Raw genomic sequence first — 23778 nt, 5'->3', positions numbered from 1 at the left:
CGTGCTGTTTCTGTGTCGCTTGTCAGACATTTCTCTAGTCTCACAATCCCTGAACCATTTTCCCTACAGCTTAACCCTTCCTGCAGTACTCAAGTCCGAGATAAATGAAGTCTAGATTTCTCCAGGTTAAAGTGGTCTCCTTTGGCCTCCTTTTCTATTTAAATGGGTTTATTTGTTGCAATCAAAATTATTTACATTCTGAAAGTAAGCAATAGTCTAAAAACTGTATGAAAACATTTTGTCTTATACTAACCTTTTGTAAGAAAAACTGTTATTTTTAAAGTCTAGAAATTATGACTGAAACAAATCAGCATTACCTAGGAAACTTGAGCCAGTCTAGGAACCTGCTACATTAGAGGAATGTGTAAAAAAACATGTGTGCACATCACAAGCCAGAGTATGTGCAGTGGTTAATAGATATTGCCAAAGCTCCTTCACCAGAGAATGTGTTTCAAGGGTTCCTCTCATCTTTGGCAGCATTGTTTGTATGGCTGTGGAACATCAAAATACCCCACAATTTGCAAGTTCAGGAAAGAACAACAGATGTCACCATCTGCTGAAGATTTGAAGTTTTTCTCAAGATCTTTTAATGTTCTTCTTGACAACTAGATCTGAAAAAAATCTCACAAAATTGATTTGTCAGTTTTCATGATTAGTTGAAAAGTTAATGAATGGAATTTCTTTTCTGTAATTGCTTGGCTCACATCATTCATATGTGCTGTGAAAATATAATTAAATATATGTGAACAAGGAAAGCTTATTGTGAACATTCAACCAATGGTTGCTTTCTTTATGTTGAGGCTGTTTACTGACAAGAATCTTTTGGCAGGAAGGTTAATCCAAAGAGAGGCAGCTCTAGTTGAGTTCATGTCAAAGAGGAGGAAGATAGCATCTTACAGTCATATGATATAAATAGTAGTGAAGAAACTAGCACTGAGGGAGATGGGGCAATGTATGCTCACCTTGTGGTATTTCTGGCACTCTCGCCAGACACACCAAGGTCAAGCACATCCTTGTGCTTTCATATGGTCTTAGTTCCTGTGTAATGTGTACTGTGGCATATGAATATTGTGTTGGATGTGATAAAGTGTTGTAATAAAACAGTAGCAGTGTCGTTTATGGCTTTCAGTTTATTACAGCTTGAAGAGTTTCATGTCAGTGTGGTTGTCATTTTATGAGAAATACAATTTTTATTATGGCCAAGATGTATGAATATCAGGTATTCAAACAGAAAATGTAATTTTACCATTGTTTCATATGTTTGAAAAGAGATTGTGATGATATCACAGAAATAATCAGTGACCATGAATAGATCTACTGCATTTCCTTTCTGAAGTGTTACAACCACAGGATATATCTAAATGTATCACTGATGCATTTCAATGAAAAACTTATAGTTTGAGCATCATTGTTTCACAGTCTAAGGAATTAGTTTGTTTAAGTCATGTCAGGTGGATGAACTTATTCGAGCAGACGTATATCGAGCAGATTTGAGCAGACGTATTCAGGGATGGAGTGCAGCTGACTACAGATGTCAGTTACTCCCAAGTGGTCAGTCAGAATGTCGGCCATCTTGTGAGACGTGGCTGTCCATGAGTCCATTCACTGGCCACATGTAGACCAGGCTGTATATGGGGCAGATCTCAACCTGTACTGGTTTCACCTGCACTGAGCTACTGTGTACCCTTATTGAGTGTTGTGGACACATTGAGGCCTACATACCTGGGTGTCTGGGCAGCAGATATTGATCATTCTAATTGTAAACATCGGTGCTGATACTGACCACCCTGACTGTATGGTGTTAGGTAGTTCCAAGCATCTTATCAATTTCCAATATGCCCACAAATAACGAAAGGCTGTCACTTCATCCATCCAAAATGGTCCAAGATTTAGTAAATGTAGGCAGCTGCTAAATTCAGTAATTCTGTGTATGTGTGTCTTTCTGTAGTGAATCAGTTGGATCAGTTATTGGTAGACTTGGTTTTCAGACTTCTGAAATGCTTTCTTTAAAAAGTTTTTTTTTTATAATTATGTTTTATATGAAGAAATAGTTGATTCATTTCTGTTTTGATATACTGTACCAATGAGACCAGAAATCTAGACATGCCAAAGTATTCTAATGTTAGAATTGCTTGGTATTTATTCAATTGGTATGTGTCTGTGTGTGAGACTTTGGTGTTAATGAATATGAGGCCTGGGACAATTAGCATTGTTTCTCTTGAACATTGTTCATATTTTGCATGTATCAAGGAATTCAACCATATTAATGAAAATAGAGATCTGTTAATTTCAAATTACTTTTAATTATTACTAACAGCATGGAAATACTCTTATGTATGTGTCAACATATTGGTACCCATAGTAATCATTGGTTTCTCATTGTTGATGGGAATTACAAAAGTGGGTTGTGTCTCGCAGTTATTACCTGTCATTGCTGACACACCCTCATATGAGTGACATTTGTATCAGTAATTTATGATTGGATCCTACTTCTGTGTCAATTTTAGGCCAATATCAGCTATTCATGCTGTAACTTGTACCATGTCTATACCCTGGCCTCACCTATGGAGATTACAATGTTTGGGAAGAACAAGACATCCCAAACCAGTTTACTTGGTGACCTGGATATCAGCAGTCACAGGATACAGTTTGAGCTTGATGATAAACATAATTTGTTACCTGTTTGATTGTTTTGGGTTATGGTCAAGATAGAAATAATTTTGTGATGTAAAGTGAATATGCACTGAAAATACCAGCACCTTGAGCATATACTAGTTGTGTGGATTTGTGCACTCTATGAACATCCTTTAATAATAATATGGTGAATGTGACATTGCATTGCACTGAGTCCCATTCAGTGCTCCAGTTAAACAGTCATCAGCCCATGCCACCGGATCTAATACCCAGCTCTCCCTTTTATATCCAAGGTCTTTCTAACTGTACCTCTGCTCTGTGCAGTCTTTGTGAGCACTGTTAGACTGGGTGAGGAATGTTTTCTATTAAAGCAGTAGGCCACTTCGAGTCAGCAGATGTACTCGCAGTACATATGGGCAATTGGTGTTTCAGTGTGTTTCAGTGTAATAGTTAACTCAGCATTCTATATGCTGTATGATGACTGTTTGTTTTGTAGTCACGTCTTGACCAGACAAAATAGTGTTTTGTTTGTTGTTTAACACCAGACACAGCAATATTCCAGCCATAGGGCAGTGGTCTGTAAATAATCGAGTCTTGACCAGACAGTCCAGTGATCAACAACATGAGCATCGATCTGCGCTGTGGGAACCGATGACATGTGGCAACCAAGTCAGTCAGAGAGCCTGACCACCCGATCCCTTTAGTCACCTCTCACGCCAAGCAGAGTCGCCTTTTATGGCAAGCATGGGTTGCTGAAGACTTGTTCTACCCCGGACCACCTGATTCCGTTAATCGCCTCTTATGATGAGTATGGGTTACTGAAGACCAGTCGCGGGACAAACCAGTGATTGATGTCATAAGCACCAATTACATACTGTCAAGATATGCTGACACGCTGTGAATGCCCTCACTGTGTCTGATCACTCTATTATGAAGTCATTACCTGTAACACGCATAGGCGTCAGGATCACTTGTAATCTAATACCCCTGAAGACTTCATTTGGGTAACAGAATAGATTTGACAAGAAAATAAGTCTGATGTGTATTGTTGCCTTGTCAACTGATGATGAATGTGTTGAAGATAACTGGTATTTGTATGGGTATTTCCTGCTAGGCAAACCTGTTGTTGTGACTGACGGATGTAAGTGTAGCATATGCAGACATGTTGTCGCTATTGTGGGATATTGATCATGTCAACTCAACTCTCTTTGTCCCCAAGTCAGTTATCATAAACCAGCTTTCCTCAAGTTTCTCTGTTCAGACCATGCATAGTCATGTCGGACACTGTCTTGTAGACCTAGAACAATATCATTTTCCCTTTTACACAAACCATACAGTACCTGTGGCATAGGTAGAACAAGTCTAAATTTTACACTCAAGGGTCCTTTTCATTTCAATTTTTGCTTTCCACCAAATTTTATATTTTTAGAGTCTAAACAATAAAGTATATGTATCTACAGCGATGTGTTGTTTAGGAATGTCTTGAATATTGAGTGCAAATCCACTGCAATACAATGGTTGTAAAGCAACCTTTCACAGAATTCATTCAAGGCTAGCAAATGTATTGTGTATCGTACACATTATGTAGTGATGGAATGCTATATTTATCTGACACCATAAAATCAATATTTTACGGGAGTATAATACGGCTTTATGTCGGTACTATGTACAGTCTTTTTCACAGTAGGCCTTAGAAAATCTCACATGAAAATTCCTAATTAACAGATCATTTATCTCTTTTTGTCAACTTTGGAACTCATCTCATAACAATGAATGGAAGTGTGAATTTATCCAACTTATCCAGGTCTTTTAATTTGATAGACATTTGACATCAGAACATGCACCATTTAAGAAACATAGGGATATGGGATTTACAAGATTGTAAAAAACCTACAGATGATGAGGCCAAGAAGGAAACAGATGAGGGAGGGGAATGAAGGGAAAATGTGACAATGTATTCCATTCCTTGAGAAATGTTCAATCTGCATAGATATATACTACTTTTTGTCATATGCACTGGCATTGGCTAGTGGTATGCTTGCAAAATGGAATATTCCCTACTGTTTTAAACGGTATATTTAGTTATGTATATCAGTCTCAAGTGCCAAGGAAGCACACAAAAAGTGATTACAGCATGAAGTGTTGTTTCACACTAGGGAAATATATGTTTTGTGTTTTTCAAATTAATGGGTAGTGTTTCATTGCTAAGTACATATGAGAACATCAGCTCATGCATATACAATGATTCACAACTGATTCAGAATCAACCTTACAGCCAACAAAACATGTCTATGCTTCCATGGCCTCACCTACATGTGACAGGGGAAGGGTATATAAACTTGTTATATATGCCTACCGTTGCATAAATGTGTTATATCCCTTACAATGTCTAAAGAGGACAGAGAGTGATAAATGATGGCAGTTATTTTGATATGACATGGCCGTTGGGCATTTCCCTAACTCGATGCCAACATGACTGAAGTTAGCTTGGTGAATCTGCCTCAGGGTGACTCAGATATGGAGTGTATTTAGGATGTGGTAGGTCTGACTGCATCAGAAGTTTGTTTGAGTTTCTCAAACATCTCCCACATGTTTCAAATACGGATATTGTATAAATATACAACTTTCTAGGAATGAAAAATGTTTTAATGATATAAAACCATATATATTTTTTCATGTGAACTGAAGCTTTAAGGATCATTGTAGATCATTGTATGTGTTCTTGGTCATAAGCGGATTGCAATCTTCGGGCAGGAATGTTGTATGCATCTTCAATGCCCTTGATTTCCTAATTCCTAATTCTCTTAAACTGGTTAAGGGGCAAATGTTCCAGGTGTGAATTAGGGTTGGTTTTCGTGCAGTAGACACGTAAACACAAGTGGAGTAGATCAGTCAGACGAGATACCTGACACTGTGAATGTTGGTCCAGCCCACGTGGAGGAGAAGAAGCAGTCACCTAAATACATTCCTTGTAGCTCCACTTCAGTGTGACCTCTAATCACACACCCACACACAGTGTTGAAGATGCTTCACATGGTTCCCCTCCAGGAGGATGGGTCATTGTATTGTACTGCCACCTTCAGTACCTCTGCTGTATTTGCAGTGGTAAGGGCATAGTGGGGTAGCCTACTGGTGAAAGGATTTCCTTGCCATGCCAAAGGCCTGGGTTCGATTTTCCCACATGGGTACAATGCGTGAAGCCCATTTCTGGTGTCCCCCCACCATGATGTTGCTGGAATATCATACTTACTCTCTAAGTCGTAGTGGGGAGTAAGGAGCTATTGGTTCGGTTGGTTGTGCTAGATGAAACACCTTGTTAAAGGGTGGTACTTGTTACACTGCCTGACACTTAACACTAAGATGAGGATGGGCAAACATGATGAGTCTGTGTTCTGTGTCTCAGTGAGAATTAGTGTTAAACTTCTATGCAATATCTCCCAGGGCTTGCACTATAATACCGTCAAGAAGCTGACATGATGTTGTCTGACTTAAGTACTGGATGGGGTAGTGTAGTGGTTAAAGTTTCCGCTTGTCACACTGACATGTGCAAAGCCCATTTCTGGTGTTCCATGAAATTGGTGGAATGTTGCTAAAAGCAGTGTAAAACCATACTAACTCACTCACTACAATGCTATATCTTTGCTTATAATAACCTTGAACACAAGGTTACTAGCTCTGTACCCCATTCTCATTCACCTGATGAAGGAGTAAGCATCAACTCCGAAATGTTGTGTTCTCATAATAAAGAAGTTGATATCCATAAGAATCATTCTTATGTATTTCACTTCTAAATGCCTTTCAAAGACTTGAACACAATTTATAATCCTGTCTCAGCTCAGTAAAGAGGTGACTGTACACAATTCTCTCCCTGGTTAGGATTCAAACCTTGCAACTTCCGTTCAGGCAACACACAGCTATTCCACATCACCAAAGGGTTAAATTTCATGAGGAAGCACCTTTCCATGTCACACCTTAGAGTGGTGGGTCTCTGCTCATGCTATGAGCCATCAAGATGTCATCTAGCCCAGTCACACCACCTTCACTGACTCCTAGTCATATTACAAAATGAAATATTGTGTAAAAGTCAACACGGTAATAAATATGAACACATTAAGGAGTAAAGTGTCAACATGAATTGAATAACAAATAAGGTACTGTTAACACTTAAAGAGTCATTTGATAACATGTTGTCAGTGACCTGTGACAATAGTCCCTCAGTGAAGCAGACAGTCAGGTTTCTTCGTGAGCACACCCACAATTGTTAATGGGATTCCTCAAACTCAACAGCATATAAAACATTTTTTGCACCTATATGACCTTCAACAAACAGACTGCCATGGCAGTTTATCGTTAGGAAATATGTCCTCTAGATCAGTACAAAGCAAAGCATTGTATACCTTGGTGTATTTGGGATTATCATTAATAATAATTGAAAATAAATAAGCAAATTAATTATTACTGTATCGAAGCCTATAGTTGCTGTTGGACAGTCAAATTTACATAACTTATTAATCCTACATAATTACACCTGTAGCATTGTCAGGTAGCTGATACAAGTGGAATAATGTTGATTGATATTTTGTCAGATTTAGATTTGAATATATATGATGTCAGCATAGTTTGAATATCACAGCCCACTTCAAGCAAGTGTCTAAAATTAAGGATTTTTAGATTTAAATTATCCTGTAATGGATGACTGGAGAGTATCCCTTTGAATCTTCTTTTCCTAAAGCAGAAGAAGTGAGTGAGTGAGTGGGTTGAGTTTTACGCCGCACTCAGCAATATTCCAGCTATATGGCAGCGGTCTGTAAATAATTGAGTCTGGACCAGACAATCCAGTGATCAACAACATGAGCATCGATCTGCGCAATTGGGAACCGATGACATGTGTCAACCAAGTCAGCGAGTCTGACCACCTGATCCCGTTAGTCGCCTCTTACGACAAGCTGAGTCGCCTTCTAAAGCATAAAGCAGAAGAAACGACGGCATGTGAAAGACAGGAGCTTCTACAACCAGTGTATGTTTAAGGCATGGGTAGCCCGAGGCCAATCCATTATGACTGAGATGTTATTCTCTATTCAAGCATGAAAGTTAAAAATATGCAAGATTATGCTTTGCTTCTTTTTGTTTTTCCTAGATTTATATTTGTTAATGCATTGGAAATGTTTCTTGAAATATGGTATACTTTTTTCAAAATATGTCACTAGATCAAGGTGTACAGAGAATCAAGGTTATTGTGTTTGCAGTAAGTATAATGCCCAATAAGACATCTCACCTTTTACAAGCATGTAACACATGAGCAGTCTAAGGCAAGATCAGCAATGTTCTCACTCCTGATGTGCTGGGAAAACTTCAAAGGACTCCATGGTCACGGTTGATGAGTGCACTGAGTCACCTGGCAACGATCAATAATGTTTTATTGTACCAGTTGCCATGGTTACTTCACGGATTACTATCTTTGTAGAAGTTGCTGACTATGCCACATTTCCATTAAGACTGCTACTGAAGTGAGCATGTTGGTTATTTTTAGGTCAATACATTTTCAGGGTATATATGTGATCAGAAATTCTGATGATCTCGGTCACTACTCAGCAAATAGTCTACCTGCCTGAGGGGCACTGAAATAGCCTGGTGGTTAAAGCGTTCACACACATGAATTATGTGAAGTTCTAGCAAATTCTATGAGATTTTACAGCCAGAATGGTTTTGTACAATTCTACCATAGCTGGATTCAGCACACATTAGCAGGTGTGAGAGTAACTCACTGCTGACAAAATTAAATCTCCATTTTGACATACCCATTCTTTACCAGAAGTATGTATGCTTGTTACTTAATACAGTACTCAGCAGTCACCCACCCCAGTGATGTCAGTCTGTAAATAATTGAATCTTGACCTTACAATACAGTGACTGACATATAAATGAGCATTGCTATTGTGATATGATTTACCTACCAATTGAAATGTGTTGAGTGGAGTTGGACAGTCAAAAAGTTTATTACTTGTATGAGCTCTCTGCAACTGTATTGTCAGAGTTTGTTGAAGTGCGCATTCATCCACTTGAACATGATTTATTGCTGAACACCTAATGCAGTGCAAACTTGAAACATGATAGTGTTTGTTTGCTATAATATTTTCTTGACAACTTATCTAGCCATCAAGTAGAAGTTGCCATGTGGCAGTACTGGGATTGATATATTACACTAGATGTGAAAAATTGTAGTTACTTGTAGTTTTTCTACTTTTGACGGCTTGTATCATCTTTTAAATTGATGTTTCAATGTTTCGATGTTTCTCAAAAGATGTTCCTTGAGGTGTTTGGTAGATTTAGGGACAATTCACAAACAGCTGGATTAAGCATTGTGTAATACTGAGTTGATCCAAGGATTGAGGTGTACACACCACAACTATTTAGTAAATATTCCTGAGTACATTGTCAACACAACCACTGTTGCTGTAGTTTGAAGGACAAATCTTCTTTCTTTCAGGACATAGCTTAAATATTTGTGTGAAATAAGAGACACATTTTTTTCATCTTGGACAAATCAGATAGAGTTGGATGTGTTGGTTATGTGGCTGAAATTAAGTAATGTCTGTCTTGTGGTTTATGTATTGTGTTTTACTGTGACTAACTTGGGTTGATATGACACAGAAAGATCTGGTCGAAACATTTCCTTCATGGGATGTTTTATGGGTTAGTTTGTTAACGTAAATAAACCTTTCCTGTTGTACAAAGGTGATTAGAGAAATGTATTGACAGAGAAGGTGACATCGATGTGTAGAACTGTAGAGTCTTGACCTGAGAAACACTCATTGGTGGGTGATTTCTTTTTCTTGTACATTTTTCAACTACACCTTTGTTTATAACACTGAAGATTAGATACGAAAGTTCATCATGTAAATAAAGACTTTATAAATTCTGCAGTGATCACATATTGTCTTAAAGGTAGATTGCAGTAGCCAGTGATCACACAATTCAGTGCTTGCTAGATGCCAGTTCATGCAGTGTTTTATTTTAGAAAAAAAACAAAACATTTTGCCATTACTTTAATTCACATACACCCAAAACAAATGGGAACTGTCCTAAAATAAGTATCAGTTAACTCATATTATGTGAAGCAGCATGTTTCATTGATAAGCTTTTGTACCTTGATTACTTGGAGCTGGGTTCAAGTAAGATATATCCATCAAAGTTGTACATATCTTCAGGCATCCTGAAAACAAGAGATGGCGGAGACTCTCTTTGAACAGTTTACAGTTTAGATATCAGTCCATACCAAAATAGAGTGCAGTACCTCATCATAATAGATTACTGAACTCAGTGCTTTAACCTGCTTATGATGTTGCTGGAATCTGACATGTATTTGATGGAGATAGTAACTGGTGCAGCAATAATCCAACACCAGTGAGAGAAGGCCATGGGGATGGGGGAAGGGAAGCAGTGGGGGAGCACGTGAGGTGAAGTGGGAACAGGGGCAAATCTCATCTGTCAGTGCTCCAGTGCTGTCCATGTTTGGTCAAGAGTGGAGACATGCAGATCCTTGTTATGGTCACAGGTTCTGCTCATTGTAGTTCTGTTTCAAGGAGTTTGATTACATTTTGTGGAGGATGTATTGACAGCAACATTCCTGGGGTTGTAACTTGTATGGATTGAACCCCCAAAGTTCTGGAATTTGTACTTTAATAATTCAGTGCAAATATTCTAAAGATAACATATGTGCCATTTAAATGCTTTCTGAAAGTGGGGTGTATTCATTGAATGAATAGGTTCTCTTATGTAGACCACCATCAAATTTACTGCTGAAATGTAGTTGCAGTGTTGCTGGAAGCAGTATAAGACACACCTCTTTCTGTCTCATTGGCTCTACATGTAAATCACATGCAAGTACAGAAACAGTAAGGAGGATATTGACTGAAATGGCATGACTTCTAGCTGTAGGAGAGCCCTGGCAACCATACATCATGTGAATCCTCACTCATTTTGTTACCCTGAATAAATACCCCTCTCCCCATTGTTTCTTCAAAGGAGGGGAAGGATGTGAACATGTATGGTATGGTACAAAACTATCAAGCCATTAATCACAATAGTTATATATCAAGGATTGGTCATACACATGGCGTCAACACCCCCACACAAACAGAAACCCTCACTCCCTGCTGAGAAATCACTGAGCCAGCAAATGCTCTGTCATCTAATTCATCCATTACACAACACCTATTCTCTTGTATGTGGTGCTCTCTGCAGGTCAGTCAGTATGTGTAAGTGCACACACACTACAGCCTTGTATTTTTACCTAGATTCTCTGGGCCCAATGCACAGTACACCAGTAAACTTCCACAAACCAGCAAGCCATGAGATTCATAGACTTGCATAAGTCTCTGAAGCAATATTTAGTAGTTTCTAGCTTTTCATAATTCCATATTAAATACATAAGAAAAACAGTCTTCCTTCTTGTTGGCTTAGCTCATTATAGGGATAGAATTTGTACATTGCTAATGATTAAGGGAGACTTGGAGCAAGGCCAGGGAAATGTGAATGCATGCGTGAGAGTGCGCGTGTGTGCATGTATGTGTGCGTGCGTACATACCTCCCAGCTACAGGTAGCCACAAACATCGTTCCATAGTCCTATTGCACACCACTGACTGTGGAGATATAGACTCTTATGAAACATTTTTGTTATTTGACTTTTTTATGTCTGTTCAAGTAAACATGGTGCTCAATATTCTGTTTTTTAGCCATATAGGTTTTTCAGTCTGACATTTAAACTGGACAAACAATATGTTGATATGGCTTAAAGAACAGGGTGCACAGTACAATAATAATTAAGAAAAGACTTGGTTCACAATCAGAGGATTGCAGTGACCAGTGTCTTCTTTAGCCTATTCATAGACTGCACCACAATGTCAGTGTTCAAAGAGCTTACTGTCCATTTTTTAATTTATAGTACATGGTGACTCTCCTTGATATCCCCTTATGGAACATGTCAGTTTCAATCCTTTCCTTGCATTCCTTTTATTAATATTTTCCCAATCTCAAATGGTGTCTTAAAGTGTCTGATATATATAGGTCATTATTCACTCTATTCTTATTCCATTACAACTGCATCCTCCAGGTTTCATCAAGGTGATCTCGGCATTTTCTTTCTCTCTCTGAGGCAATTTGGATAAAACAGACAGTGTTTGTTCTCTAAAAAGCCAACTTGGCCAAGTAGACACAGCAACTTCCCTTCTTACACCTATTACCCATCCTGCAGGAGCCATCTTATCTGCCCTAAACTGTGCGTGACTGTAAAAGATAGATGGACTTAACAGATGCTTGAGTCATGTCTGTATCAACACCATAGAGATAGAGAGTAGCAATACTTGTGTCTAAATATTGCTGGATCATTTGTCAGAGCAACCTCAGTATAGGTCCACTTGACCTAACCTTGGTGTAAGTGTAAACAGTGTCTCTAACTCCCATCAAGTCATTATGTCTATTGTTGGTGATATGTTATGCATGTAATAAGGCATGAACTTGTGATGTACTTCATTGTATGTGACAAATAATATTAGTGCAGTTATTAGCAGCCAAGTGGTGATATAATAGAGGAAGATAATGATTGTTTCGATTTTAGCTTTATGCACAATAAATAAACAAAGATCTTTTTAAAATTAACAAGTCACTGTTTTGACAACATCATGCCTATGTCAATGAAACTGAGGGTTGCCAACTGATTCACCTACAGTCCCTTGAATAAATTTTATATGCTAAAGTATATGTAAAGAGCTGAAGAATTGAACTGAAGAACTGTAGTTTAACATATAGACGTGGTAAATCAAGGTCGAGGTGTCTATGAAAAATAGACGTATTAAGAGAAAGATTCCACAGAAATAAATAATATCAACACATGAAATCCACCTACAATCTCTGAAGATACCAGCATGATTTGGTCATGACATATATTGCTGATTCTACCTTTCACCTTTCACCTTGACCTCTGCCATGGTATGACAGTTATCTCCCATTCCTGCTATAATAAGTATAATGTCAACTGAAATGTCAGCCATATTGACTGCCTCTGTTTATTGATGATTATGTCTGTGTTGGGGAAATATAGCTCCTGACATTTCCTTGGTGATGTTGATGCCATCAGCTGTGGAGGGTGGGCTCGATCAGTGCAGTGTTGAAAAAAAACAAAGGCTTTGATATACTCTTTAAACGAAGGCTTGCAATACATTTATTTTACATTTTTTGTGATGTAAATTTCATATTTATTTCTTTGCATTTCAGGAAATTTGTGATGACCCCCAGTGGATCTCGGAGGGAGCCAGTCGGTTTGATGTGCAGCAGGGTGAACTTGGTAAGTGGGGGATATCAGCAGGTTGGGGAGGGCAGCGCCAGTGAGTCAGTGAGAAGATAGGTCTAGTGATTGAATTGGCGAGTGAGTCTTTGTCAGTACATGAATCTATTTATGGTGATATTTTACCAGTCATTACTGCAGTCAGCTCTCAGAACAAGCACAGTCTGTGAAGAGACTTCTTGACCTGGAAACCCCACAGGATTTAGGGGAAGAATTATATTATCCATATATTTAATCAGCAGTTATGTAGGACACGGCCAGGTGGAAGATAGTTCTCTGATGGATAAGATAGTTTCAAAACAGAAGGGGAGTATTAAAACAGTTTGTCATAAGATAATTGAAAATAACATGGACTTGTATTCAGTGTATCGGTGTATACAGATCAAGAGTATACGAGACTGTAATACTATGGTTGAATGATGGTTTATTTATCAGTACAAATAAAAGTGTATTGTGGGTATATGAAAGCTACAAGGGCTATACAACCATAGGGAATGTGATAGGAATATGAAGAGGATAAGTTAGGGCATGGTGGGGAATGTGCTTTCACACAGTGTTTGCAATACTTTAATTTGCAGGCTTTAGAATCTGCAGGCCCTGAATGTTATTTGGAGGCCCATTTTTTAAAACAATGGATATGCAAAATAGATTTCTCTTTATACGCAGTTTCAGGCTGTTTCTATAAAATCAATGAGAGAAGTCAGTGGCATAGAGATAAGTTTTTACTTGTAAATGAACAGTGTTGACATTCCTATCCACAAAGCACTGAAATACCAGGTAGTGAAACTGGAAGTTATGATAACATGATGAATCATGGATGATTTTCAAACGTTAATAAAGGGGAAAAAACAATGGAAAGATTCCACTTGTGTAAAAGAGAGATTATTTGCTTAAAGCCACAAGGGCCTGCTAAGGTTTGAAACAGCCGACCCAATACAATAATTACTGGTGCTAGGACTCCGGGCTATCGATTATTTCGAACACTGCTTTCACAGTTTGTCTTACAAGTGTAAAATATAATACATGCAAGTGTAGACTCATTTACTGATGTATAATGAGTGTACAGAGCTTGCTATAAATACACAGCCCATCCACTGATTGCTCTTTTAATCCATTTTTGATAAACATCCTTGAAATTACCTTTTGGAACACAGACATGTGTGATTCCCATTAAGATTGGCCCGTAATTTGTTCAGTCCCTTTTGATTTGTGTTGAGTGGAGCATTATTAGATGGTATATGAGGCTACAATTAGTAGCTGTCATGTAGGGTGCAACAGTGTTACACAAAGAGTAGATTCATTCTATCAGATTTAGCAACACTGTTGAAGTTTAGTCTCATGGTAGCTATCTGTTATTACAGTTGTCCTTAGTTTATAATGCTCATAGCAGATAGTGTCCTTAATAAGCCTGATTAACACACAATATTTATTCATATCATAATTTTTTATAACTATGTGTTCGCTAAAGTGGTAGCATTTTTGTTGGTGTGTTATGACATATTTTAGGAACCAACACAAATTACAGTGCAAGCTGTCTAAAAAAGTACACATCTGAAGAAATCCAGTTTAGACAACAGGCCAGATTGTTAAGCTGATGATAAATGTACAAGCCATGGGTGGGACTGAGATTTGGTGTTGACAACTTGCTGAATTAGACAGATGCCTGTTTTGACAGCTTCCACTGTATATTTTCACTTTTGTTTTCTGGAAGATTAAAATACTTAATATCTGCATTGGCTATTGCAGGGGATTGTTGGCTGTTGGCTGCAGTTGCCTCCCTTACCTGTAACAGCAAGTTGTTGGCAAGAGTTGTCCCCCCTGAACAGAACTTCACAGATGATTACTGTGGGTTGTTCAAGTTCAATATCTGGCATCAGGGAGAATGGGTGGAGGTCATTGTGGATGACAGACTACCCACATACCATAACCAGCTAGTATTCATGCACTCAGTGGAGAGGAATGAATTCTGGAGTGCACTGCTGGAAAAGGCTTATGCCAAGTAAGTTATGAGGACTCCATTTGTGATAATATATACAATACTCTGTAGTACTGGTATTTAAGTTTTGCAAACCCTTAACTTTCTGAAATGTTATTATTCCCAGTTCTAAAAGAAGCATTTGACTAAACAGTTAGTTCTGTGATTTTACCTATTCTATATTTGTGTTGTAGTATTTCCTTCTTCAGTTTTTACTGATCGTCTTTAAACATACGTGAGTGAGTGAGTTTGACTTTTCACTGTTCTCAGCAGTGTTTCAGCTATATCGTTGGTCTGACCACCAGATCCCTCTAGCCACCTCTTACGACAAGCATGGGTTACTGAAGATCAGTTATAATCTCGATCTTCACAGGTTTGGGAACCATAAACATTGATTCAGGGCCATGGACACAATATGCATGAGAGGCAATGCAGTTTGTGGTGGAGGGTTGTCTCCCCTGAGTGTGCCAAAAGGTTGTGATATGTTTTTCAACACTGTATACCTCTTGCTTTTTGGCTACCACTTGCTTTTGTCAATATTTTGGAAGATTGTTCATATGGAGATAACTCTCCCTTAAATCACTAGCCCAGTCAGCCAGTCTCAGACTATTGTCGTGTATTTTCCAGGCTTTGTGGTTCCTATGAATCCCTGAAAGGTGGTAGCACCAGTGAAGCCATGGAGGACTTTACAGGAGGTGTGACAGAGATGTTTGATCTCGCCAAAGCCCCGCCAAATCTACTCAGAATCATGTTGAAGGCTTTTGACAGATCAGCTCTCATGGGATGCTCCATAGATGTGAGGAACATATTTCAGGATGTCCTGTGTTATTTAATAACCAAAATTTCAGCAGGGTCTATTTCCCTCAACAACTAAATGACCATGTGTTCAGAATTTACTTTGGTAAATAACTGTTTGAAAAAATGCTATTGAAGTATAATTTTCATGAAGATACAGATTTAACATGAAATTTAGGGTGCGCTTGACAAACTGATATAAACACATGTAAAACTTGGTCATAATGTTCTCTCAATTTAAGGAACATGATTGAAAGAATATTCTCTAAACAGGTGAAAATCTTTGAGAGATGGAAACAGTATAAAATATTCTGGATTTATTTCCATTTAACATAAAAATTTATTTGCATTTTGGTAACTCACTTGGAAAGTTGCCTTGATTTTGATCTATATTTTCAGCCTGATGGTCGATCCTTGGAGGCAGAGCTCAGCAATGGTCTGGTGGTTGGTCATGCATACAGTGTCACTGCTGTGAAACTGGTGAGAAGATACTAATACATGAACAACTAATTGTTAGAGATGATAATGATGTGGCATGGAAAACAAGCATGTGCCATAGTAATTTTGTACATAATAGCAAGCCTGGTAGGAGGTTGAATGAGCATCATTCAGAGCTTTTAGACACTACTGCAGATTCTTTTCCTTTGTAAGCGTTTGTTAATTCATATAATAGATTCAATTATAGCATGGTTGTAGATGGTATATTCAGGAGGAGGATCTAGTGTAGAACATAGACAAGCTATTATAGTATTGAGGGATGTGATAAAATACTTTTAGCTTTTACTTCAAGTGTCTTAATGATTTATACGTTTCAAGTATTTCTTACGTTATTTAATGTTTACACTTTGCTTCCACCGATTGTTTTAATGTTTTACTTCTCCATTCAGCTAATTACTCATTTTGGTCCAAAGAAAATCTTGCCTTTTCCAATTGACTTGAACAGGGAGTGGTGCTTACCTGACTTATTGTGTTTGCCATATGACAAGAATCCCTAATCAGACTATCAGCCCTGAAATGCAAATGCTACTTCATGATCAGAAATTCTGTGACTGTCACCATATTATCTACTCCTTTCAAGTGTAACCAGGGTGGTTTAATTTTTCACTTCTGTGATGCCAGTTTCTGGTCCACCAGTGTCATGTTTCTAGAATTACTGAACGCAGCAAATTGGGAATGACTTGTGATCAGATTCTGCATTATTCGTACTTGGCCATTCAAAGAGTTAAGCAATTTAACTTTCATGACTATGTCACAGTCTATTTTGTGTGGGGAGCGGGGATTGTTTTGTATGTTTCTTGTTGGTACTAATCCCTCAGTTGGTTTTTACATGTATTTAATTCAGTTTAAATTAAAGTTATTTTATTTTACATTAATCATTTGCAAACGCAGATTGATGATAAGATGCGTGTAAGTTGAAGCACAGGATGCTGTTGATCCTGGCAGTGTTGTTTTTGGTATAGTCCACATGTAGAGATCAGCACATTGTCCCTGCACATGAGTCTTGTGTAGTCACCATGTTTTGTACTTCTCATCAGAATTCTGATGCTTTCTCAAATTTGGTCAATGGTATTGGTCTTGTCAAAAGGTTGATGAAGCTATAAAACTATGTTGATTTAGTTGGTGAGATGGGTCTCAGGGTCCCATTCCTCAAAGTGGCCTTACAAGTAGTGTAACTACCATACTTTATCATAGGTTGATGATGATCATAGCTTAAACATAGCTCCTAAAACAGGCCCTTGGGTGCTTAAACATAGCTCCTAAAACAGTCCCTTGGGTGCTTAAACATAGCTCCTAAAACAGGCCCTTGGGTGCTTAAACATAGCTCCTAAAACAGGCCCTTGGGTGCTTAAACATAGCTCCTAAAACAGGCCCTTGGGTACTTAAACATAGCTCCTAAAACAGGCCCTTGGGTACTTAAACATAGCTCCTAAAACAGGCCCTTGGGTACTTAAACATAGCTCCTAAAACAGGCCCTTGGATACCGTTCCTCACAATTGTCTTAGCACTAACTCCTTTAAGATGGCATAGAGTTTCAGTGGGCTGAGCTTAATGATGTGTTATGACATGTCTAAGACTTTATCTACTGCTTTTTAAAGGATGCTATTGGGTATGTGGGGGTCATATTCTGTGTCGTGCCCGTATTGAATGGCTTGTCTATCATGCATCCAATCAAAGGTTTGTCTGGTCCAAACTTGATTGACGGGTCAGTGTGATATAGTTGGAATGCTAATGACCAAAATTTACTGTTTGTACTCCTTTGGCATAATTATAAAACACTGAAATCATCACCTGATGAAGGAGCAAAGCTTAACTTTGAAACGTCGTGTTATGCACTATAAAGATTCTGACATCCATAAATCTTGCGTTTTGTATGTATTCCACTTCTAGATGATCTTCAAAGATATGGTCAAAGTAGATTGTATAGAGTTTTCGCAGCTGCGTTGAGCTTTTGACAAGACTAGTTGTGATCTGAGGGTTTTACCAATGTACGGGTGAATTATCTTTTCTTGCTTAAGTTGATCATAGGTTAAACCAGATAGTTTCATCTGCAGGATTTTGTCAGAACAGTAGTAATAGAAAACTTTTTGATGTAAAACTTGTTTGATTTCCATTCTGTTAACATGAAAATACTGATTTTACAGAACAGAGGAACCTTATTTTGAAACTAATTCTGTTTTATTTGTAGGTAAAGCCATCTGGCCAAGCATAACACTATGGTTTCTTTTCATTCTGATTTATTCAAAATGTAGGTGAATGAGTTTTCTTTGTAAAAATTCTGAGATTTTTGTTCTATGTTTTTCAAACAGATGGACATAGTGCTCACACGAAGGGTGTGTTAAGAGTTTGAGGGACATGCTTTGCTACTGTTTCTTGATTGTGCATGATAAGAACAGCTTCCTGCTTGTTGACTGTGGCAAGAAGTTCATATGCATTGGTGCATACAACTTGAGCGTATCGATACACATCTTACTTTTAGTGTTCTTGCAATCTCATTATTTTCTTATCTTCATACTCCCTATTGCTACACTGACAGCATCCCTTTGGATATCACATCAGAACATCCTTTGGTCATCTGTGATTGACCAGTGAAATGGTAGTCAAAATCAACCAACCATTCTGTTAGCTTTTGTGCACTGGTCTGAACTGGCCAAAGTTTTGAACAAAATTTGCAAACATAGTTTGACAAAGTTCACGATTCATGGTTTGAAAACTGGACAAGAGAAATTTGTATAATGTCTAAAAGATGGCCTAGACTTTATGGCAGTATTTCCCCTGTAGTATGGACAATTATTTCAGTTTTTAGTGTTTGTTTTATTGCAGAGATACAGAAGACGAAAGTGACAGTATTCCATAACATCTATAGTTGACATGACATTTTCTTGGTTGCCTTAACAGGAAACATATTTCAAAATCTCTCAGGCAATACACATTGTGATGTGAACTGCTGTTAGATGGACATGCAGTGGTAGCAAGTATGGAGATATATTGTTAATGAGATTGTATGCTGTAAGGATGTTTGTGAGTCTAGGAGGTACTGTGAAATTCATATTTACAAGTAAAACAGTGTCATTTATTCATTTATTTCACATATGAGAAAACAATTGATAATCACTAGTGTTTTTTTTTTTTTCAGTTTTCAATGTCCGCAGTAGTCACGTTTCACACATACACATAGTATTGTAACCACATCATGGTGCACTCTATAGTGAAATAAGCACTTCCCTCCTTATTGGGGTTGTACTATTGAATGGTAGTGTCAATAGTCTGACTTTAAGGTTAAATGTTTATGAACTACTGAAATTATGATTGAATAGTCAAGATTTTTTAACATTTCTTTTAATGTAATTAATGAAGACACAAGTATTTTTCTGAGAATTTTATCTGTGTTTTTGTCATCTTCATCTTAAACTTCACAACCATCATATGTAATTTTGTTTGGTTATTTTGAGATAGAATTGATTTCCTTTAAACAAGTATTTTTTTTTTCAGAATTTAAGTGATTGGAAAACGTTTGCAAACTGAATCTTCTGTGTACATGTGTTCTTTGACTGCTCCATAGATGTGTGCTTAACGCTTGACTCTTCTTTCTCTTGTTACCTGCTGAAATGTCTGAAATGACTGCATAACGTTTACCTTAAGACTTTCTTAGCATTTCATGGATCATATTCACTCAGTATGAGAGACCTTCCTTCAATGAAGAATGTAGGAATTGCATTGTTTTCCATCAGTTTCTTGTCATGTATTTAATTACTTAATTTCTATGCTGTTGCAGTGAAAATGTACTCATGAATTTCACTTTTTATCAAAAAAGTAAATGAAATAAAAGTGAAATTAAGATCGTGAATCCTCATAATTTTACCTGCCAACTGAAAATTTAAATCTCAGAATTTTATTCGACTTAAGATAAAAGTTACTTAACAAATGATCATGGCTTCAAATCACCATTATTGGTGTGTATTACAAGGGTGTAACTTCAGTACTTGGAATAGTGAAACAAATGCACATGCTGTATGTGATAAGCATTAGCTTACACCAACCCTACTTGTTCTCGGTGTTTCAGTTAATGTGCATACCTCCATGTAATGCAAACCAGTAATATTGATTTGAAACTATGATAGTTAAACAACTTTTGTCCTAAGTTGATTAAAATTCTGAAGTTGAATTATCCAACTGGCACAGTAAAATTAGGAGGATTCGCAACCTTAATTTTACTTTATTCAGTTTACTTTTTCGCTTAAAGTGAAACTCATCGGTATGTTGCAAACAGGCGAAAAAAAAAGAAACTTTATCATATACAGTCTTTCCTTTGAAAATGTATTCTGTTCTCTGGTATCATTTTTTGTCTAGTTTTGTCTGGATTTTTCACTTTAAAGTATACAAATGGTGTGTTACGGACTTATATTTCAGGTGTGCATATAACACTGGTGTCTGTGTAAGCAGACTAAATGTAGGATCAGAATTTACTTTGTTAATGTTTCGTCGCATAACCTAATCCTGACAACTTTCTTAACCACAGTAAACTTCTCCTCCAACTTGGTCTAGTTTTTACAGATTCCACTTTGGGCGTATTATCAAATGTTTCTATTAATCAGTTCCATATTTATTTGTTTTTCAATTATTTATCATTTTGTGTTGTAAAGTTCTAAGAGAGAGAAGAAGGGAGTGGTTTGAAGGTGTTACTCTAACTAAATTCCCAGCATAGGAATGACCTGGAATGTAAAACCTTAGTGGAAGTATGATCGTATCACATAATGTAAGGCTACTGGTCAGTGTTATGAGGGTTTACTGACGACTTTGGGTTGATGTTGCAGATTGACGTTCAGACGTCCCGTGTCTCGGGTCAGATCCCTATGGTTAGAATCAGGAACCCATGGGGTAACGAGGCTGAGTGGAAGGGAGCATGGAGCGATCAGTGAGTACACAGGAAAACATTGGATTATAATGAGTGCCTGTGTTGGTGTTGATGACAATCACAGTTATGTCTGTGTTGATGACAATCATATGAGTATGTCTTTTTTTTTATGACAATCATATGGGTGTGTGTTGATGAGCATCCTTTGGATGTGTCTGTGTTGATGACAGTTGTATTGGTGTGTCTTTGTTAATGACAGTCTTATAGGTGTATCTGTGTTGATGACAGTCATGGTTGTGTCTTTGTTAATGACAGTCTTATAGGTGTATCTGTGTTGATGACAGTCATGGTTGTGTCTTTGTTAATGACAGTCATGGTTGTGTCTGTGCTGATGACAGTCATGGTTGTGTCTGTGTTGATGACAGTCATGGTTTAGTCTGTGTTTATGACAGTCCTATGGTTGTGTCTGTGTTGATGAAAGTTATGGTTGTGTCTGTGTTGATGACAGTCATGGTTGTGTCTGTGTTGACAGGTCCCAGGAATGGTCCCTCATTTCACCTGAGGAGAAGGAGGAGATGGGACTCACCTTTGATGATGATGGAGAGTTCTGGTGAGTTCATATACCACAGGACAACCTTTTTAACTGAAGCCACATATGCGATGGTTCACTCACTCACTCACTCACTCACTCACTCACTCACTCACTCACTCACTCACTCACTCACTCACTCACTCACTCACTCACTCACTCAGACAGGCCCCTCTCTGAAATTACATATTCTCTACTGCATCTCTGTATTAAAGATACTCAAACCACTTTTCAGGATACACCAAAATACACCTACACGCTGGAACTCACACCTTCAAATAGTCTCTCTATCACAGATACCCAAACCACTTATCAGGATACATCGCAATACACCCTCACACTGAACCCACACATCAGTTTGTACCATAGTTCAGTGATTTCCTGAATGATTTACAGGATGGCCTTCCAAGACTTCAAGGAAAACTTCACCAAGCTGGAGATTTGTAATCTTGGGCCGGACTCCCTAGATGAGGCTGACCTTGGCAACAAGAAGAAGTGGGAGGTCAATGTTCAGCATGCTGACTGGAAGAGGAGGGTGAATGCCGGCGGTTGCCGCAACTACCTTGGTGAGTCAGGTTCATTTCATAACATAACATTACCAAGCGTGGTATTAACCATACTCACTTGCTCAAAACTTGATTTATTAGTTGTTAAATGACACACTCAGCAATATTCCATGGGTATAAAGATAGTATGTAAATAACCTGAGTGTTGATGTGGCTTATATCAGCTCCTGAGCAGGTCTAGATAAATCCCTGTTTTAATTCATCATGTATATGATAGTCTTTCGCATTCAAGATATGTGAATGTCTTGTGACTGTTGTATGATATCTTTTGTGTGACAATGTTTGTCTTCCTTGCAGACACCTTCTGGACAAATCCTCAGTTCCGAGTGACCTTGACCGACCCTGATGATGATGATGACGATGATATGTGCACCATGATTGCAGCATTGCTACAGAAGGACAGAAGGAAGAAGAGGAAGGAAGGCCTTGACCTTCTCACCATTGGTTACGTCATCTACAGGGTATGACAGGATTTGACCTTCTAACTGTACACAGACAATCGTTTGTTGTGTTTTAGCGCATTCTTTTCATGTTTTCACTGATGGTCTTCAAACGTGTGTTGGAGGTACCATCATAGCCATCACAGTGGTGAAAAAGGATTCTATTACAATTGTAGATATGTTTTAACTATTTCAAGCTCAATAAATTTCATATAGGTGAATATTGATGAATAATTAACAGAAAGTACTAAAACACCTAAAGAGTTACAGCCATCATAGGGAGTGTAATGGGATAGAAATGTGGCAACAGGTTTATAGGCTTCACAACATGTCAGTACAGTCGTGAGTGTTACGAGGCACAAATTTCATAGTTGAATGTCTTGAAAACTCTGTACTTGAATACAGAATAGGGCTGGAAGGGAGTAGAGAGCTCCAGTCATGAGTTAGGTCACATAGATATGCAGTCAAAACTTGGCAAGTAGGTCAGATGCAAGTCAAGATCTCATATTGACCTTTTCTCACTGTCATCTTGGTTTTATCTAGGTATGGCCAGTCTTTTAGAGCTATCACATCATGAAACCTCTTGACCTATATGTCCTGTTGTGTGTAAAACCTATGGGCGATAACTCCAATTTCCTACCTGCCTAGGCTTACTCACATAGGCAACTTGATATTGTATGTGTGCTTCAGTCAATTTCCTGCCACTGACAATTATCAGAAATATCTTACACTTCAGATATTCAGTGTGGTTGATTTTCCTTTTACAGTTAGAAAATCCAGACTGTGGACCTCTTGATGTAAACTTCTTCAAATATAATGCCTCGGTGGCTAAGTCGCCAACATTCATCAACATGCGGGAGATATGCGGGCGTCACAAGCTACCTCCAGGCACCTATGCCATCATCCCGTCCACCTTTGAACCTGGCGAGGAGGGATCCTTCTTGCTCAGAATCTTCACTGAGAAAGCCAATGAAACTGGGTGAGTTACACAGTGACTAGTTGACACACTCAGGAGAGACTAAGTCAGAGTCAAATTCTTGTTTACAAAAGATGTATCAATACACACGAAAGCATACATCACAC

At 38.0% G+C, this 23778-nt stretch overlaps 1 protein-coding gene across 4 annotated transcripts in view; it reads left to right on the top strand.

The window, feature by feature from the left end:
- Positions 1-23778, top strand: part of LOC137295366 (calpain-B-like) — a 69599-nt gene that overhangs the window by 24047 nt on the left and 21774 nt on the right. For all 4 annotated transcript variants that reach the window (XM_067826685.1, XM_067826684.1, XM_067826687.1 and 1 more), the window contains exons 2-10: positions 12908-12977; positions 14724-14976; positions 15580-15748; positions 16147-16227; positions 21060-21160; positions 21633-21710; positions 22086-22255; positions 22553-22716; positions 23463-23674. In XM_067826685.1, coding sequence (XP_067682786.1) covers positions 12908-12977; positions 14724-14976; positions 15580-15748; positions 16147-16227; positions 21060-21160; positions 21633-21710; positions 22086-22255; positions 22553-22716; positions 23463-23674 — 1298 coding nt within the window. The remainder of the gene's footprint in view (positions 1-12907; positions 12978-14723; positions 14977-15579; positions 15749-16146; positions 16228-21059; positions 21161-21632; positions 21711-22085; positions 22256-22552; positions 22717-23462; positions 23675-23778) is intronic.

This window comes from Haliotis asinina, chromosome 8 (genome assembly GCF_037392515.1).
Source record: "Haliotis asinina isolate JCU_RB_2024 chromosome 8, JCU_Hal_asi_v2, whole genome shotgun sequence".
NCBI lineage: Eukaryota > Metazoa > Mollusca > Gastropoda > Lepetellida > Haliotidae > Haliotis > Haliotis asinina.
This window is presented reverse-complemented; position numbering and strand designations above follow the sequence as displayed.